This window comes from Engystomops pustulosus, chromosome 11, assembly GCF_040894005.1.
Source record: "Engystomops pustulosus chromosome 11, aEngPut4.maternal, whole genome shotgun sequence".
In the NCBI taxonomy this organism is placed as follows: domain Eukaryota; kingdom Metazoa; phylum Chordata; class Amphibia; order Anura; family Leptodactylidae; genus Engystomops; species Engystomops pustulosus.
Window position 1 is genome coordinate 8,069,773 of NC_092421.1, and position 19,488 is coordinate 8,089,260.

Consider the following 19,488-nt stretch of genomic DNA (forward strand, 5'->3'; position numbering starts at 1 on the left):
TTTTCAGATCACAAAATAAGGAAGGGGAGCAGATGGGGGGGATAATGATAGGGGCAGCAGAGAAAGGCACCACAATAAGAGGGGAGGGGAATGGTGAGAGGTGAGAATATATTAGTGTAAGTCCCATTATTCTAAGTATTTGGGCATACTGGGGAGGGGGGGGGGGGGCACGTGTCTTTTTGTATAAAAAAACCCGTCTCCTCTCTCCTGTTCACCAGCACCGGCAGTACCGTCTGGACCACAACCTTGTCCCTGATACAGCAAGAGTTTCAGACTGTAGCAGGCATGCAGCTGTGTTTGAGACAGCACCGCCAGCATCCATGTACGGAGACCAGTAGTGACGGGGAGCATCATGGATTATGGGGAGTGCAGAAAGAGGGGAGTGTAAGAAGTTTGTTTTCACGGCACCCCAGTCATATTTAAATTGTGTTTTATTGAGGAGTTGCCTAGCTATGGAGGTGAGTAGACGTACTGCACACTAGCACCCACATATGGGTCCGAAGAAGAGGGGGACCCTGCAGAACCCTGCGACAACCCATTCTCGGGCTTCCACCAGGGGTATAACCCTCTTAGCCTGGTTCCACGGTACTAATCCCGAGTCACGCTCTAAAGGAGTGTCCATTGCAGTCCACTGTTCGCTTTCTCACGTGGTCCTGGGCATGGAGATAAACGAAGCAGGTAGATATGTCTTCCTTAAACTTCTGATTCATGGTCAAACTTTCACTTTTGCTAACTTATACCTGCCGAACCGTTCCCCAGTGGCTGCTTGCAGGCGCATTCTAGCAACCCTTTAGGAGTTCTTGGATGGGATGTGGGTGGTAGGAGGTGACTTCAATTTCCCTCTGGACGCTAGGTCTGATACTTCCTCGGGGATAAGTCACGTTTCGCTTCAACAGTTGGGGCCCCTTAAGAGGGATTTACATGGCCTAAAGTTAGTGGACATTTGGAGAATACTAAACCCAAGTGATAGAGACTACACATATTTCTCCCCGGCCCACAATTCCAACAATCGCATTGACTTCTTTCTTCAACACAGGGGACTGACTTGGGAGCCAACTGCCTCTATTGGTAATATAGTATTATCATGCCCTGATTTATCTTTCACTGGCAAAACCCCCTTTCTTTTTCCGCCCTTGGGCATAGCTTATTAACAATAACCTGTTCAATGACGCCCTTTGTGTCCAAGACATCAACGATACAGCGGCCTCCTTCCTACGGACACATGAACTATCTCCTGAATTGCTCTCGATGAAATGGGACGCACTTAAGTGCGAGCTCAGGAGTCAGTTCATTGATCATGGAGTCAGATTGAAGAGAGAAAACTCAGCTAAACCAACTTCCCTACTCCAACAACTCAATACTCTGGAGACAAGACACAAATTGCCACAAACACCTGGAGATTTAGCAGAGTTGATCTTAGTGGGCAGAAAGGGGATAATTGAGCATGACTTGTTTCATTTTACAACTTCCCTGACCTCAGGTTAACTCATAACCCAGAAAACCCCTTATAAGTCCACTTTGACTAATTGTAGAGTTAGAGACCATAATTCTTTAGTGAAGTTGTCAAATATTGGTTATGGAAAATTGTATGCTAAAAATTACAAACCATATTTTATTAACTTTACAATCTTATATAGAAAACTATAATTAAACTCTGCAGTTCTGTCCGATTCAGTCATTAATTTCCTAGCTTGTCACTTTATTTTCTACTATTGTGTTTTTGCCATCCTTTACTACCCATGTTTTCACTGCCGATCCCTCAGAGCCGACGCGGGATACAAGGTGGCACTCTTTGGAATCAGTTTGTGATCGTTCCTCAAGATCGGAGAAGCTACATTGTGTCGGCTTTGCATGAGTAACAATATGTTGGGTTAACGAGGAATGTGTCGAAAAACTTTTCCCGCACTGGTAGCATACAGCTGGTTTATGTTCATTGTGGGTTCTTCGATGGACAATTAGGTCTGACCTATACTCAAACCTTTTCCCACAATCGGGACATTCATAAGGATTCCGCCCAGTGTGGAGGTTCTGATGTGTTAGAAGCTTTTCTCTGTCCAAAAAGAGTCTCCCACATCCGTTACATCCATAGGAGCTTTTTCTAGCGTCAGTCCTTGGGTGTCCATCACACTGGGCCTGTGAATTGTAGCATTTCCCACATTTGGGACCTTGATATTTTTTGTCTTCTGAATGTGTCTTCTTGTGTTCGTAGAGCTCATAGTAAATACTAAAACATTCACTGCATTCCGTACACTGAAATGGTTTTTCTTCTTCATTAACTTTGAGAAGATTTGACGGAGCTTGTGGTTCCGGATGTTCTCCTAGTTGATCTCCCATGCATTCAAAGGAAGTCTTCTTTACATGGACCTGTACATGAGCTTCCAGCTGAGACTTTCTTAGAAAGTACTGTCCACATTGGAGACACTGGGGGGTTTTCTTCTTAGAGTTTACTCGTAAGTATTTCGTAAGATTGGAAATGTCACCAAAGCTTTTCTCTGCTTTAACTTTTTTAGTCAAAGATTCTACATCGGACTCCATGCTAATAGTAGTTGTGTTTGGAGGACATAACTGGCTCTGAGAATAGGAGTTTATGTCGTTTATGAGACCTTTTTTACTTTGAGCCATCTCCAGTAAGTGCGCCATTACCACACTCCTCACTAAAGATGGGTTGCTTGGTCTTTCATCAGTAAGGCCTATAATCTGAGTAGATGGACATTGCTGTACAGGACTTTTGGGTATGCAATCATTGGTGCGGTCTAGAACATGCTTTCTGTCCTCCTCAGAGAGCACCATGGTATACTCCATTTTTGGAGCCTCATTTGTAACTGGTTCCTCCAAAGTCGATGATGACTGTAGGTGACTTGGAGTGTGAGTATTAAGGTCTGGGAGGTTCCCTCTGACCCATGAAATAAGTTTAAGGTTGGGTTCTGTGTTTTTTTCATGGCACAAGACAGGTTCCTCCTTAATATGAGCAGATTGCTGAGGTTGGGTTTGTTCTATATGTGCATCAGTGTTGGGGTCTGTGATATCTTCTCCATTGTATAAGACAGGTTCCTCCATAATATGAGCAGATCGCTGAGGTTGGGTTTGTTCTATATGTGTATCAGTGTTGGGGTCTGTGATATCTTCTCCATTGTATAAGACAGGTTCCTCCATAATATGAGCAGATCGCTGAGGTTGGGTTTGTTCTATATGTGTATCAGTGTTGGGGTCTGTGATATCTTCTCCATTGTATAAGACAGGTTCCTCCTTAATATGAGCAGATCGCTGAGGTTCGGTTTGTTCTATATGTGCATCAGTGTTGGGGTCTGTGATATCTTCTCCATTGTATAAGACAGGTTCCTCCTTAATATGAGCAGATTGCTGAGGTTGGGTTTGTTCTATAAGTTCATCAATCTTGGGGTCTGTGATATCTTCTCCATTGTATAAATCAGGTTCCTCCTTAATATGAGCAGATGGCTGAGGTTGGGTTTGTTCTATATGTGTATCAGTGTTGGGGTCTGTGATATCTTCTCCATTGTATAAGACAGGTTCCTCCATAATATGAGCAGATCGCTGAGGTTGGGTTTGTTCTATATGTGTATCAGTGTTGGGGTCTGTGATATCTTCTCCATTGTATAAGACAGGTTCCTCCTTAATATGAGCAGATCGCTGAGGTTCGGTTTGTTCTATATGTGTATCAGTGTTGGGGTCTGTGATATCTTCTCCATTGTATAAGACAGGTTCCTCCTTAATATGAGCAGATGGCTGAGGTTGGGTTTGTTCTATAAGTTCATCAATCTTGGGGTCTGTGATATCTTCTCCATTGTATAAAACAGGTTCCTCCTTAACATCAAAAGATTGCTGATGTCTTGCATGATATAGGGGTGAGTCAGTGTTGGGGTCTGTAAGGTCTACTCCTTCACGTGAGATGGGTTTCTCTACATATGTAGGTGGCTGCAGTTGTGCAAAATCTATGGGCAGGTCAAAGGTGAGGTCTGTGAGGTCTACAGCACCATGCAAGACTGGGTCCTCTTCAATATATGTGGTGGGATGGTGCTGTGCATTACCCGCCGATGTGTCTAAGGGACGTTCCTCACCACATGAGAGAGGTTCCGGCTTGATATGAAAAGGCACACAATATGTATGATCTGTAGGCCTATAAGGTGTTTCTCTATGGATTTCTCCTTCCGGTGGGAATGGTTCCTCCTCGATGTAAACATGAGAATATTGTTTTGCAGGATCAGTGGATCTATACTTGTAGTTACTCTTCTTGACATCCTTCGCACCTTCTGAACATGATTTCACCTCCTTTACCGAAACCTTTCTTTCATCATCCTCTGTGATACCTTGGCGGGCCACCTGCAGGTCTTCTCCTCGACAGGTGGTTCTGAGACTTTCCCAATCAGACCCAGATTCCCCGGTGTGTAGTCGGGTTTTATTAGAACGGTCATCTGTAAATACACAATTGACAGTGTAAATGTAGGATAAGTGTTAAAACTGAAAATTATTGAGGCTGAATTGGGTTCACCCCCATTTCAACAGAAGACCCCCAATCCATCACCAATCTGTAGCCAAGACCCGGCCTTGGCCGACATAACCCTGACTCCTTGATAGTCTCTGTGCTGTGCACATCTCAGATGCTTTTCATAGTTGGTCAGAGAAGATCGCTGCGTGTGCTACACCCATCTGTGACACGGACAGCACCAGATGTCATCGCTCTACAGTCACAGTGTCACAAACGTTTCAAAGAATTAGCTCAGGACTGTGGAACTAGCGAGACACAACTACCACAAAAACAGATGTTTGGATAGAACCAGGACTGAAACCAGACCAAATGTCTTACCTGTTGACATGAGGTTCTGGTGCTCCTCCATCATGAGGTCCTGGTACTGGTCCTTGTGTCCCTCTATGTAGTCCCACTCCTCCATGGAGAAATAGACGCTGACGTCCTGACACCTTATAGGAACCTGACACCCACAATGACACAGTCATCACCCAGACACATCACCCCCTGTATAATGTCCCAGCATTCCCGGCAGCGCTCACCTCTCCGCTCAGCAGCTCTATCATCTTGTTGGCGAGCTCCAAGATCTTCTTATGTTTTCCTTCATGTGTCAATGAGTAATGTGGAGGCTCCATGTCGCGGTTCAGTTGTTGCTTCACAATATTAAGCAGAACATTTGCATAAACATCGCTGTGAACAGATACCATAGATACTAACAAGTCTATAAAGATGGCAGAAGGTGTATGTGATATATTACCCAGAATCCCTCACCTCCCCAGTCATGTCCTGTGTTATTAATACAGATAAGAGTGATGTCATGTGATCTATTACCCAGAATCCCTCACCTCTCCGGTCATGTCCTGTGTTATTACTACAGATAATAGTGATGTCATGTGATCTATTACCCAGAATCCCTCACCTCCCCAGTCATGTCCTGTGTTATTAATACAGATAAGAGTGATGTCATGTGATCTATTACCCAGAATCCCTCACCTCTCCAGTCATGTCCTGTGTTATTAATACAGATAAGAGTGATGTCATGTGATCTATTACCCAGAATCCCTCACCTCTCCGGTCATGTCCTGTATTATTAATACAGATAAGAGTGATGTCATATGACCTATTACCCAGAATCCCTCACCTCTCCAGTCATGTCCTGTGTTATTATTACAGATAATAGTAATGTCATGTGATCTATTACCCAGAATCCCTCACCTCTCCAGTCACGTCCTGTGTTATTAATATAGATAATAGTGATGTCATGTGATATATTACCCAGAATCCCTCACCTCTCCGGTCATGTCCTGTGTTATTAATACAGATAATAGTGATGTCATGTGATCTATTACCCAGAATCCCTCACCTCTCCAGTCATGTCCTGTGTTATTAATACAGATAAGAGTGATGTCATGTGATATATTACCCAGAATCCCTCACCTCTCCAGTCATGTCCTGTGGTATTAATACAGATATGAGTGATGTCATGTGATATATTTCCCAGAATCCCTCACCTCTCCGGTCATGTCCTGTGTTATTAATACAGATAAGAGTGATGTCATGTGATCTATTACCCAGAATCCCTCACCTCTCCAGTCATGTCCTGTGGTATTAATACAGATAAGAGTGATGTCATGCGATATATTTCCCAGAATCCCTCACCTCTCCAGTCATGTCCTGTGTTATTAATACAGATAAGAGTGATGTCATTCTGATATATTACCCAGAATCCCTCACCTCTCCAGTCATGTCCTGTGTTATTAATACAGATAAGAGTGATGTCATGTGATATATTACCCAGAATCCCTCACCTCTCCAGTCATGTCCTGTGGTATTAATACAGATATGAGTGATGTCATGTGATATATTTCCCAGAATCCCTCACCTCTCCGGTCATGTCCTGTGTTATTAATACAGATAAGAGTGATGTCATGCGATATATTTCCCAGAATCCCTCACCTCTCCAGTCATGTCCTGTGTTATTAATACAGATAAGAGTGATGTCATTCTGATATATTACCCAGAATCCCTCACCTCTCCAGTCATGTCCTGTGTTATTAATACAGATAAGAGTGATGTCATTCTGATATATTACCCAGAATCCCTCACCTCTCCAGTCATGTCCTGTGTTATTAATACAGATAAGAGTGATGTCATGTGATATATTACCCAGAATCCCTCACCTCTCCAGTCATGTCCTGTGGTATTAATACAGATAAGAGTGATGTCATGTGATCTATTACCCAGAATCCCTCACCTCTCCCGTCATGTCCTGTGTTATTAATACAGATAAGAGTGATGTCATGTGATCTATTACCCAGAATCCCTCACCTCTCCGGTCATGTCCTGTGTTATTAATACAGATAAGAGTGATGTCATGTGGTATATTACCCAGAATCCCTCACCTCTCCAGTCATGTTCTGTGATACAGACACATATAAGAGCGGTGTCTTAGAATGCTTCTCCTCCAAACTTTTGTCTCTGCACTGTTAAAGGGGTAGTCTGTGGGTAGAAAAACATGGCTGCTTTCTTCCAACAAGAGATCCTGACTATGGGCATAGCACCAACCGTCCCGGATTCAGCGGGACAATCCAAGGTTTTGGGCGCTGTCTCCACAACCTGGGGCGGTTAGGAGAAATTCCTGGGCTGCCCCAAGGTCCGGCCTCCTCCTGGTCCAGTACATTATTGCTGCAGAGCAGGCGATGCATCAAGGCCAAGAGGAGGCGTGATCTGCCCTGCTACTAGTGATGGGTCATTTGTGAAAGAACTGGCTATAGGAATAACAGGAGTCGGCTCCCCTCAGTGAGACGTTGGCTTACTAACCGGCTCACCATGCCCCCATTAGCCCAATAAAATAGGGTTAAAAGTGGTGTAGGGGGACTGGCTGGACCGAGGCTCCCAACTATATATTTAAAAGAGAGACATTCAGGAGACAGAAGAGTCGGCCTTCTTAGTGAGCAGAGCATAATGATCCAGCTAACTATGAACAGCCGGACTTCCCATCACTACCTGCTACCAATTCACATGATGTCTGAAGGAGTCATGTGAGGAAGTAGCTCCTCCCCTTGTCTGACCCAGCCCCCTTTTTCCGCATCACAGTCAGAGCTGGGAGAAGAGAAAGTGACTGCTGCAGGGGAACGAGGGAAGGTAAGTAACAGGGTTTTTTTTGTTTAATACCAATGGACAGAAGGGCCGCAAGTGGAGGCTGAAAGACAGGAGGCCATAGGAGAAGGCTGGAGGAGAGGAGGCTACAGGTGTCACATCCCTGTGATAGGCGCACTTCTATAGTAGTTATATTTATGTACCGTATATTCTGGCGTATAAGACGACTTTTGGAAAATCTTCTGTCTTCTCTGGGGTCGTCTTATACGTCGGTAATCCCGACCGCCCGGCGTGTATTCACGGCGGCGGTCGGGTCCTGGTGCATGGAGAGGGCTCACGCGCTAAGCCCTCTCCATAGCCGGTAAGTCTTTGCTGCATATTGCTAGCACCGATTGCGGGAGTTTTCACAGCGTGGGCTGCCGGCAAAGCTGCCGGCAGCCTCAAAAAGATAGCGGCGCATGGGCGCCGCCATCTTACCTGGGATCGCCGCTCCCCGTGACGTCATCAGGGGCGGCGATCCGTCTCCATGGTAGCCTCGGGTCTTCCGAAGACCCGAGGCTATTTCGTTTTAACCCCTTCATTACAATGTGCTGATAGCACATTGTAATGAATGAGGAAAATCCCCATATACTGCCAGACTGTAGGATCGATCAGACAACCTAGGGTTAAAGTACCCTAGGGAGCCTGAAAAATAGTATAAATAAAAATAAAAAAAAGTTAAAAAAAAAATAATAAAAAAACCTAAAATTTCAAATCGCCCCCTTTCCCTAGAACTGACATAAATATAAATAAACAGTAAAAATCATAAACACATCAGGTATCACCGCGTCCGAAAATGCCCGATCTATCAAAATATGATAACGGTTTTTCAATGCGTTTAACCCCGTAACGGAAAATAGCGCCCAAAGTCGAAAATGGCACTTTTTTGCCATTTTGAAAAATATAAAAAAATCTATAAAAAGTGATCAAAAGGTCGTACAATCCTAAAAATGATATCATTGAAAATATTATCAAATTTTGCAAAAAATGACAGCACCCACAGCTCCGTACAACAAAGTATGAAAAAGTTATTAGCGCCAGAATTTGGCAAAATAAAAAAAATAATTTTTGTACAGGAGGTTTTCATTTTTGTAAATGTATAAAAACATTATAAAACCTGTACAAATTTGGTATCCCCTTAATCATACCGACCCAAAGAATAAAGTAGACCTGTCATTTGGGGCGCTCAGTGAAAGCCGTAATATCCAAGCCCACAAGAAAATGGCGCAAATGCGTTTTTTCACCATTTTCACTGCATTTGGAATTTTTTTCCAGCTTCTGAGTACATGGCACGGAATATTTAATAAAATAAAAATTTAAGGTACAGTATGGTAACATTTACAGTAAAATTGTTGTATGCCTTATGTATATGAGCGACAGTTTTCCTGCTATATACCTGCATGTCATAAGAATTTAAATTAAAAAAAGGACCATGTTAAATTCAAATCTGTTTTTTTTTTTAATTTTTACCGGCGTTTTGTATGCGTTGGAAAAGGGGTAGTCTTATACGGCGAATATATCTTAAACTCTATATTTTAAACAGGAAAGTAGGGGGGTCGTCTTATATACCGGGTCGTCTTATACGCCGGAATATACGGTACATAGGGGGCAGTATTATAGTAGTTATATTCTTGTACATAGGGGGCAGTATTATAGTAGTTATATTCTTGTACATAGGAGGCAGTATTATAGTAGTTATATTCCTGTACATAGGGGGCAGTATTATAGTAGTTATATTCTTGTGCATAGGGGGCAGTATTATAGTAGTTATATTCTTGTACATAGGGGGCAGTATTATAGTAGTTATATTCCTGTACATAGGGGGCAGTATTATAGTAGTTATATTCTTGTGCATAGGGGGCAGTATTATAGTAGTTATATTCTTGTACATAGGGGGCAGTATTATAGTAGTTATATTCTTGTACATAGGGGGCAGTATTATAGTAGTTATATTCCTGTACATAGGGGGCAGTATTATAGTAGTTATATTCTTGTACATAGGGGGCAGTATTATAGTAGTTATATTCTTGTACATAGGGGGCAGTATTATAGTAGTTATATTCTTGTACATAGGGGGCAGTATTATAGTAGTTATATTCTTGTACATAGGGGGCAGTATTATAGTAGTTATATTCTTGTACATAGGGGGCAGTATTATAGTAGTTATATTCTTGTACATAGGGGGCAGTATTATAGTAGTTATATTCTTGTACATAGGGGGCAGTATTATAGTAGTTATATTCTTGTACATAGGGGGCAGTATTATAGTAGTTATATTCTTGTACATAGGGGGCAGTATTATAGTAGTTATATTCTTGTACATAGGGGGCAGTATTATAGTAGTTATATTCTTGTACATAGGGGGCAGTATTATAGTAGTTATATTCTTGTACATAGGGGGCAGTATTATAGTAGTTATATTCTTGTACATAGGGGGCAGTATTATAGTAGTTATATTCTTGTACATAGGGGGCAGTATTATAGTAGTTATATTCCTGTACATAGGGGGCAGTATTATAGTAGTTATATTCCTGTACATAGGGGGCAGTATTATAGTAGTTATATTCCTGTACATAGGGGGCAGTATTATAGTAGTTATATTCCTGTACATAGGGGGCAGTATTATAGTAGTTATATTCCTGTACATAGGGGGCAGTATTATAGTAGTTATATTCCTGTACATAGGGGGCAGTATTATAGTAGTTATATTCCTGTACATAGGGGGCAGTATTATAGTAGTTATATTCTTGTACATAGGGGGCAGTATTATAGCAGTTATATTCCTGTACATAGGGGGCAGTATTATAGTAGTTATATTCCTGTACATAGGGGGCAGTATTATAGTAGTTATATTCTTGTACATAGGGGGCAGTATTATAGTAGTTATATTCTTGTACATAGGGGCAGTATTATAGTAGTTATATTCCTGTACATAGGGGGCAGTATTATAGTAGTTATAGTCCTGTACATAGGGGGCAGTATTATAGTAGTTATATTCTTGTACATAGGGGACAGTATTATAGTAGTTATATTCCTGTACATAGGGGGCAGTATTATAGTAGTTATATTCCTGTACATAGGGGGCAGTATTATAGTAGTTATATTCCTGTACATAGGGGGCAGTATTATAGTAGTTATATTCCTGTACATAGGGGGCAGTATTATAGTAGTTATATTCCTGTACATAGGGGGCAGTATTATAGTAGTTATATTCCTGTACATAGGGGGCAGTATTATAGTAGTTATATTCTTGTACATAGGGGGCAGTATTATAGTAGTTATATTCTTGTACATAGGGGGCAGTATTATAGTAGTTATATTCCTGTACATAGGGGGCAGTATTATAGTAGTTATATTCCTGTACATAGGGGGCAGTATTATAGTAGTTATATTCCTGTACATAGGGGGCAGTATTATAGTAGTTATATTCCTGTACATAGGGGGCAGTATTATAGTAGTTATATTCCTGTACATAGGGGGCAGTATTATAGTAGTTATATTCCTGTACATAGGGGGCAGTATTATAGTAGTTATATTCCTGTACATAGGGGGCAGTATTATAGTAGTTATATTCCTGTACATAGGGGGCAGTATTATAGTAGTTATATTCTTGTACATAGGGGGCAGTATTATAGTAGTTATATTCTTGTACATAGGGGGCAGTATTATAGTAGTTATATTCCTGTACATAGGAGGCAGTATTATAGTAGTTATATTCTTGTACATAGGGGGCAGTATTATAGTAGTTATATTCCTGTACATAGGAGGCAGTATTATAGTAGTTATATTCTTGTACATAGGAGGCAGTATTATAGTAGTTATATTCTTGTACATAGGGGGCAGTATTATAGTAGTTATATTCTTGTACATAGGGGGCAGTATTATAGTAGTTATATTCTTGTACATAGGGGGCAGTATTATAGTAGTTATATTCTTGTACATAGGGGGCAGTATTATAGTAGTTATATTCTTGTACATAGGGGGCAGTATTATAGTAGTTATATTCTTGTACATAGGGGGCAGTATTATAGTAGTTATATTCTGGTACATAGGGGGCAGTATTATAGTAGTTATATTCTTGTACATAGGGGGCAGTATTATAGTAGTTATATTCTTGTACATAGGGGGCAGTATTATAGTAATTATATTCTGGTACATAGGGGGCAGTATTATAGTAATTATATTCTGGTACATAGGGGGCAGTATTATAGTAGTTATATTCTTGTACATAGGGGCAGTATTATAGTAGTTATATTCTTGTACATAGGGGCAGTATTATAGTAGTTATATTCTTGTACATAGGGGGCAGTATTATAGTAGTTATATTCTTGTACATAGGGGCAGTATTATAGTAGTTATATTCTTGTACATAGGGGGCAGTATTATAGTAGTTATATTCTTGTACATAGGGGGCAGTATTATAGTAGTTATATTCCTGTACATAGGGGCAGTATTATAGTAGTTATATTCTTGTACATAGGGGGCAGTATTATAGTAGTTATATTCCTGTACATAGGGGGCAGTATTATAGTAGTTATATTCTTGTACATAGGGGGCAGTATTATAGTGATTATGTTCTTGTACATAGGGGGCAGCATATAGTTGTATATAGGGCCAGAATATAGTTGTATATAGTAGCAGTGCTATGATAGGGTACAGTCCCTTACCTCTCCTCTCAAAAGGCAGATGATCTCTAAGCAAAGGTTTAACACTTTTTGTGTTAAAGTTTCTACATCACTATTTTTTTCTGCATAGAGATGTGTCCTATCACATGATTTGGTTTGCGAGTCGATGATGGATCTCGTCTTAACGTGTTCCTTGACCTAAATGTGGAAAAGGGAGGATAATATTGAATCACATGACTAGTGGCTTTAGTCCTCATACTATAATCTTCCTCACTGACCTTCTAGCCAAACTATGCCAGAGAGGACATCTTGGACTAGCGGGATAGTGTGAAGTCCAGATGATGGATCAACTATCAAAGGACGGGTAATGATATGGATAGGACATTAGTAGTTAGAAGACAAGAAAACCCCTTTAAGGAAACCTTGATGACCTCCCACAGACCTTTCCATGACTTATAAAACCCAATCCTGGATCTTCCACCACATACCTGGGTCTTCAAAGGTTCTCCACTCTCTAACCACGGTGGAGGTCCTGCTTTCCTCGAGGTAAAGTCTTTCTTCGTCTCTCCGATGTGTAAATAACGTTTTCCAGTACAATGTTCCCAGGACGCTCCATGGAGGCGGCATCTCTCCTCCTGCCGGATCTCCATCTCCATTCAGTCAATGTTCTCCAACACTTGTCCACATTCCTCGATGGATCTCCCCAGATTTTGCTGTGACTCGGAGTGTTAGGAAATCCACGCAGGACGACGTTCATGTGACTCCTCTCGTCCTCCGTGTAGTTGGGGCGACGGCTGATCATACGTTTTCACATTTAGATTTTTTGGCTGGAAATAACCTAAATAAAAGCCAAAGATACAGAGATTGTACCGCCTGACTCTACAGACGCCCAAGAGCAAACATGGGGGCACAGCACAGAGGGGCTTATTTACCAAGGGTCCTGCGGATCGTCGGCTTTTACAAATTATCGGGAATTGCGCCACTGAGACAGTTATTTAGAAGAGGATTGTGTCACGAACAATGCACTTACATGCACCAGGAAGAGGAAGGTGAACTCCGGGGACCTGAGCGGGGAAGTGACACATGCAGGATATCAGGTGCAGGATCTTAGTGACTCCCCGCACAGCGCATTATACACGGACAATGCACTTACATGCACCAGGAAGAAGAAGGTGAACTCCGGGGACCTGAGCGGGGAAGTGACACATGCAGGATATCGGACGCAGGATCTTAGTGACTCCCCGCACAGCGCATTATACAGGGACAATACACTTACATGCACCAGGAAGAGGAAGGTGAACTCTAAGGACCTGAGCGGGGAAGCGGCACATGCAGGATATCGGGCGCACGATCTTAGTGACTCCCCGCACAGCGCATTATACACGGACAATGCACTTACATGCACCAGGAAGAAGAAGGTGAACTCCGGGGACCTGAGCGGGGAAGCGACACATGCAGGATATGGGGCGCACGATCTTAGTGACTCCCCGCACAGCGCATTATACACGGACAATGCACTTACATGCACCAGGAAGAAGAAGGTGAACTCTAAGGACCTGAGCGAGGAGCGGCACATGCAGGATATCGGGCGCACGATCTTAGTGACTCCCCGCACAGCGCATTATACACGGACAATGCACTTACATGCACCAGGAAGAAGAAGGTGAACTCCGGGGACCTGAGCGGGGAAGCGACACATGCAGGATATGGGGCGCACGATCTTAGTGACTCCCCGCACAGCGCATTATACACGGACAATGCACTTACATGCACCAGGAAGAAGAAGGTGAACTCCGGGGACCTGAGCGGGGAAGCGACACATGCAGGATATGGGGCGCACGATCTTAGTGACTCCCCGCACAGCGCATTATACACGGACAATGCACTTACATGCACCAGGAAGAAGAAGGTGAACTCTGGGGACCTGAGCGGGGAGCGGCACATACAGGATATCGGGCACACGATCTTAGTGACTCCCCGCACAGCGCATTATACACGGACAATGCACTTACATGCACCAGGAAGAAGAAGGTGAACTCCGGGGACCTGAGCGGGGAGCGACACATGCAGGATATCGGGTGCACGATCTTAGTGACTCCCCGCACAGCGCATTATACACGGACAATGCACTTACATGCACCAGGAAGAAGAAGGGGAACTCCGGGGACCTGAGCGGGGAAGCGACACATGCAGGATATCGGGTGCAGGATCTTAGTGACTCCCTGCACAGCGCATTATACACGGACAATGCACTTACATGCACCAGGAAGAAGAAGGTGAACTCCGGGGACCTGAGCGGGGAAGCCACACATGCAGGATATCGGGCGCACGATCTTAGTGACTCCCCGCACAGCACATTATACACGGACAATGCACTTACATGCACCGGGAAGAAGAAGGTGAACTCCGGGGACCTGAGCGGGGAAGCGACACATGCAGGATATCGGGCACAGGATCTTAGTGACTCCCCGCACAGCGCATTATACACAGACAATGCACTTACATGCACCAGGAAGAAGAAGGTGAACTCCGGGGACCTGAGCGGGGAGGCGACACATGCTGGATATCGGACGCAGGATCTTAGTGACTCCCCGCACAGCGCATTATACACGGACAATGCACTTACATGCACCAGGAAGAAGGTGAACTCCAGGGACCTGAGCGGGGAAGTGACACATGCAGGATATCGGGCGCAGGATCTTAGTGACTCCCCGCACAGCGCATTATACACGGACAATGCACTTACATGCACCAGGAAGAAGGTGAACTCCAGGGACCTGAGCGGGGAAGTGACACATGCAGGATATCGGGCGCAGGATCTTAGTGACTCCCCGCACAGCGCATTATACACGGACAATGCACTTACATGCACCAGGAAGAAGGTGAACTCCAGGGACCTGAGCGGGGAAGCGACACATGCAGGATATGGGGCGCAGGATCTTAGTGACTCCCCGCACAGCGCATTATACACGGACAATGCACTTACATGCACCAGGAAGAAGGTGAACTCCAGGGACCTGAGCGGGGAAGCGACACATGCAGGATCTTAGTGACTCCCCGCACAGCACATTATACAAGGACAATGCACTTACATGCACCAGGAAGAAGAAGGTGAAGTCCGGGGACCTGAGCGGGGAAGCGACACATGCAGGATATCGGGTGCAGGATCTTAGTGACTCCCCGCACAGTGCATTATACATGGACAATGCACTTACATGCACCAGGAAGAGGAAGGTGAACTCCAGGGACCTGAGCGGGGAAGAGACACATGCAGGATATCGGGCGCAGGATCTTAGTGACTCCCCGCACAGCGCATTATACAGGGACAATGCACTTACATGCACCAGGAAGAAGAAGGTGAAGTCCGGGGACCTGAGCGGGGAAGTGACACATGCAGGATATCGGGTGCATAATCTAAGCGAATCGCGGCACAGCACATTATACACGGACAATGCACAGCGGGGAACGCGACAGGACCAGGTGAGTAAATGTGCCCAAGAGTGTCAGGACTCAAGACAGGTGGATGACAAGAGGACAGCGCTGAAAATAGCCAGACCTTTCTTTTTCACATTAAAATAAATGTAAACAGGGTAACACTTTAAAGGGGTGTTAAAAACATGGCTGCTTCCTACCAAAAGCCCACCCTGAGCAGTGTGCGGCCTTACAGCTAAGCCCCACTCATTTCTTTACAGCTGAGCTGCAATAACAGCTCCAACCACAATCCCGTGTGGCGCTGTCTATGGAAGGAAGAAGCCATGGACAAGCCCTTGAAATGAACTTTTAATTAAATTCTGCTACAGTTAAAGGGGATGTTCGTTTGCATATAACAACCATTGATTGGCTGAACAGCATTGCCACCGTTTCCTGGGGAGGGAATGAATCCTGGGACCATGAGAAGAGCGGGGGCAGGGGAGGGGGTCTCAGATTTTTGGCTTTACAGTGTTATGTAGCGGACGCCCCTTTAAGACCCAGATCTCTTCACTAGATCCCAGGGTAAAATGCACAAATCTGCCCCATGTGATCACAGCCTTATACAATCCTTTCAGGAACCAAACCAGTGACTGCCATGCTGTTTGCTACAATGTGTCAGTGTCGGGTGATTGTGTCACTTTCAAAGGATTCTCTGGTCTGGATACAATTGTAGCGAACCCTCAGCTGTGAGGAATAACGTGATCGGGACAGACATGTGAACAAGGAAATAGAAATCTAGAAAGTTCTTCAATATAATAACAGGGAGAAAAGTCTGACCTGGAAGTGAGCACAAGAGCAGCAGCTCGGAAGCCCCGCCCCCTGTCCATGTGACCAGACAAACCACGCCCACACACAGTGTTAACCTCCTCACTGCTGCAACAAATCCAAGCAGCGCACAGTACTACTTCTCCTGTATATATGGGCAGTGCACAGTACTACTTCTCCGGTATATATGGATAGTGCACAGTACTACTTCTCCGGTATATATGGATAGTGCACAGTACTACTTCTCCGGTATATATGGATAGTGCACAGTACTACTTCTCCTGTATATATGGATAGTGCACAGTACTACTTCTCCGGTATATATGGGCAGTGCACAGTACTACTTCTCCTGTATATATGGATAGTGCACAGTACTACTTCTCCGGTATATATGGATAGTGCACAGTACTACTTCTCCTGTATATATGGATAGTGCACAGTACTACTTCTCCGGTATATATGGATAGCGCACAGTACTACTTCTCCTGTATATATGGATAGTGCACAGTACTACTTCTCCTGTATATATGGATAGTGCACAGTACTACTTCTCCGGTATATATGGATAGTGCACAGTACTACTTCTCCGGTATATATGGATAGTGCACAGTACTACTTCTCCTGTATATATGGATAGTGCACAGTACTACTTCTCCGGTATATATGGGCAGTGCACAGTACTACTTCTCCTGTATATATGGATAGTGCACAGTACTACTTCTCCGGTATATATGGATAGTGCACAGTACTACTTCTCCTGTATATATGGATAGTGCACAGTACTACTTCTCCGGTATATATGGATAGTGCACAGTACTACTTCTCCGGTATATATGGATAGTGCACAGTACTACTTCTCCTGTATATATGGATAGTGCACAGTACTACTTCTCCGGTATATATGGGCAGTGCACAGTACTACTTCTCCTGTATATATGGATAGTGCACAGTACTACTTCTCCGGTATATATGGATAGTGCACAGTACTACTTCTCCGGTATATATGGGCAGTGCACAGTACTACTTCTCCTGTATATATGGATAGTGCACAGTACTACTTCTCCTGTATATATGGATAGTGCACAGTACTACTTCTCCGGTATATATGGGCAGTGCACAGTACTACTTCTCCTGTATATATGTGCAGTGCACAGTACTACTTCTCCTGTGTATATACAGTGCACAGTACTACTTCTCCTGTATATATACAGTGCACAGTACTACTTCTCCTGTATATAGGTATAGGGAAACAAATTGGAACGGCACCGTGCAAAGGTCGGGTGCAGGTCTTTTCAAGCTTGAAAATGCCTTTAATGATAAGGCGAAACGTCGCATCAATGGTGGAATAAACTTTCTTCTTTTTCACTATATATTGGAGTGCTCCTTCATCCTACCTTCTCCTGTATATATGTGCAGTGCACAGTAAGCATTGTCCGTGTATAATGCGCTGTGCGGGGGTCACTAAGATCGTGCGCCTGATATCCTGCATGTGTCACTTCCCTGCTCAGGTCCCCGGAGTTCACCTTCTTCTTCCTGGTGCATGTAAGTGCATTGTCCGTGTATAATGCGCTGTGCGGGGAGTCACTAAGATCCTGCGCCGATATCCTGCATGTGTCTCTTCCCCGCTCAGGTCCCTGGAGTTCACCTTCTTCTTCCTGGTGCATGTAAGTGCATTGTCTGTGTATAATGTGCTGTGCGGGGAGTCACTAAGATCCTGCACCCGATATCCTGCATGTGTCGCTTCCCCGCTCAGGTCCCTGGAGTTCACCTTCTTCTTCCTGGTGCATGTAAGTGCATTGTCCGTGTATAATGTGCTGTGCGGGGAGTCACTAAGATCGTGCGCCTGATATCCTGCATGTGTCGCTTCCCCGCTCAGGTCCCCGGAGTTCACCTTCTTCTTCTCGGTGCATGTAAGTGCATTGATTGCGACACAATTTGAATATTATATCTTGTTCTCAGTCCGAATCAGTCGGATCGTCAGACGGCACCCCCACCCCCCTGATTTCAGTCGCATGGGAGTCGGTGCCGCAGCGACATAATCCGATCGCGTGCGACATAATCCTCTTCTAAATCCTTGTCACAGCAGCGCAAATACCAAAAATGACGAGAAGTCTGATGGAAATTAGATCCGCGGACCCTTAGTAAATAAGCCCCATTGTTGTAAGTAGAAACTAAGGCTTTCAAATCATCCCAGATCATCTTTTAGGATGTCAGCTACTACCTCTACATCTTTTCTCTGTGGATACATGTGTAAAGGGAGGAAACGTCGCAGCTACACAGATATATATACAGGCGGTTCCCTACTTAAGAACACCTGACTTACAGACGACCCCTAGTTACAAACGGACCTCTGGATGTTGTCAATTTACTGTACTTTATCCTTAGGCTACAATAATCAGCTGTAACAGTTATCACCGGCGTCTGTAATGAAGCTTTATTGTTAATCCTGGTTCTTATGACAATCCAACATTTTTAAAATCCAATTGTCACATAGACCCAAAAAATTTGACTGGGGTTACAATGATAAAGTATACAGTTTCGACTTGCATACAAATTCAACTTAAGAACAAACCTACAGACCCTATCTTGTATGTAACCTGGGGACTGCCTGTATATAGGTTCTCCGCTATCGGTATACTTATATTTTTCAATATTTCTATTAGTTGTTGGGAATTTCGTAAATATTATTCCATTTTTACTACTTTCCTCTGTAAGAACACAAAGGGTTATTTTAATCCTCACTATCCCCAAGTAATTTTGGAACAGCTCTGAGATATGTATTATCTTTATCATTGACACCTTTGAGGGGAGGGCAGTGTGGCTACTGGAGGGCGACCCACGAAGGGGCCACTAAACCCTGGAGCCGGCGCTGCTCCTCCCCACATTCCCCCCACTAGTCACGTGGTTATGACATCATGAAAGGTCCTGTGTCCTCCGTCTCGGTACAGCTTCAACTGATTGGACAACCTCGGAACGCTCCGCCCACTAGCAGGTCACATGGTGCAA

At 43.9% G+C, this 19,488-nt stretch overlaps 1 protein-coding gene across 2 annotated transcripts; it reads right to left on the reverse strand.

Annotated features, from left to right (window-relative positions):
- Nucleotides 1-286: 286 nt before the first annotated feature.
- On the reverse strand, nucleotides 287-16,598 carry LOC140106024 (uncharacterized). 2 transcript variants are annotated; one of them, XM_072130179.1, is made up of 6 exons: nucleotides 16,495-16,598; nucleotides 12,735-13,084; nucleotides 12,289-12,444; nucleotides 5,026-5,136; nucleotides 4,823-4,946; nucleotides 289-4,430 (listed from the first exon to the last, which is right to left on the reverse strand). In XM_072130179.1, the coding sequence occupies exons 2-6, from the start codon at nucleotides 12,900-12,902 to the stop codon at nucleotides 1,687-1,689; spliced, it is 3,303 nt and encodes a 1,100-aa protein (XP_071986280.1). In that variant the 5' UTR covers nucleotides 12,903-13,084; nucleotides 16,495-16,598; the 3' UTR covers nucleotides 289-1,686. The 2 variants fall into 2 exon arrangements, with proteins under 2 accessions (XP_071986281.1, XP_071986280.1); XM_072130180.1 differs by lacking the exon at nucleotides 12,289-12,444 and having other exon boundaries at nucleotides 287-4,430.
- Nucleotides 16,599-19,488: the final 2,890 nt, after the last annotated feature.

Coding starts and splice junctions, on each gene's coding strand:
- LOC140106024 (XM_072130179.1), bottom strand. CDS start 12,902: ATGGAGATGGAGATCCGGCAGGAGGAGAGATGCCGCCTCCATGGAGCG. Junction 5,137..12,288: donor TCTGCCTTTTGAGAGGAGAG/GTAAGGGACTGT, acceptor AATATTGTGAAG/CAACAACTGAACCGCGACAT. Junction 4,947..5,025: donor TAGAGCTGCTGAGCGGAGAG/GTGAGCGCTGCC, acceptor TGTGGGTGTCAG/GTTCCTATAAGGTGTCAGGA.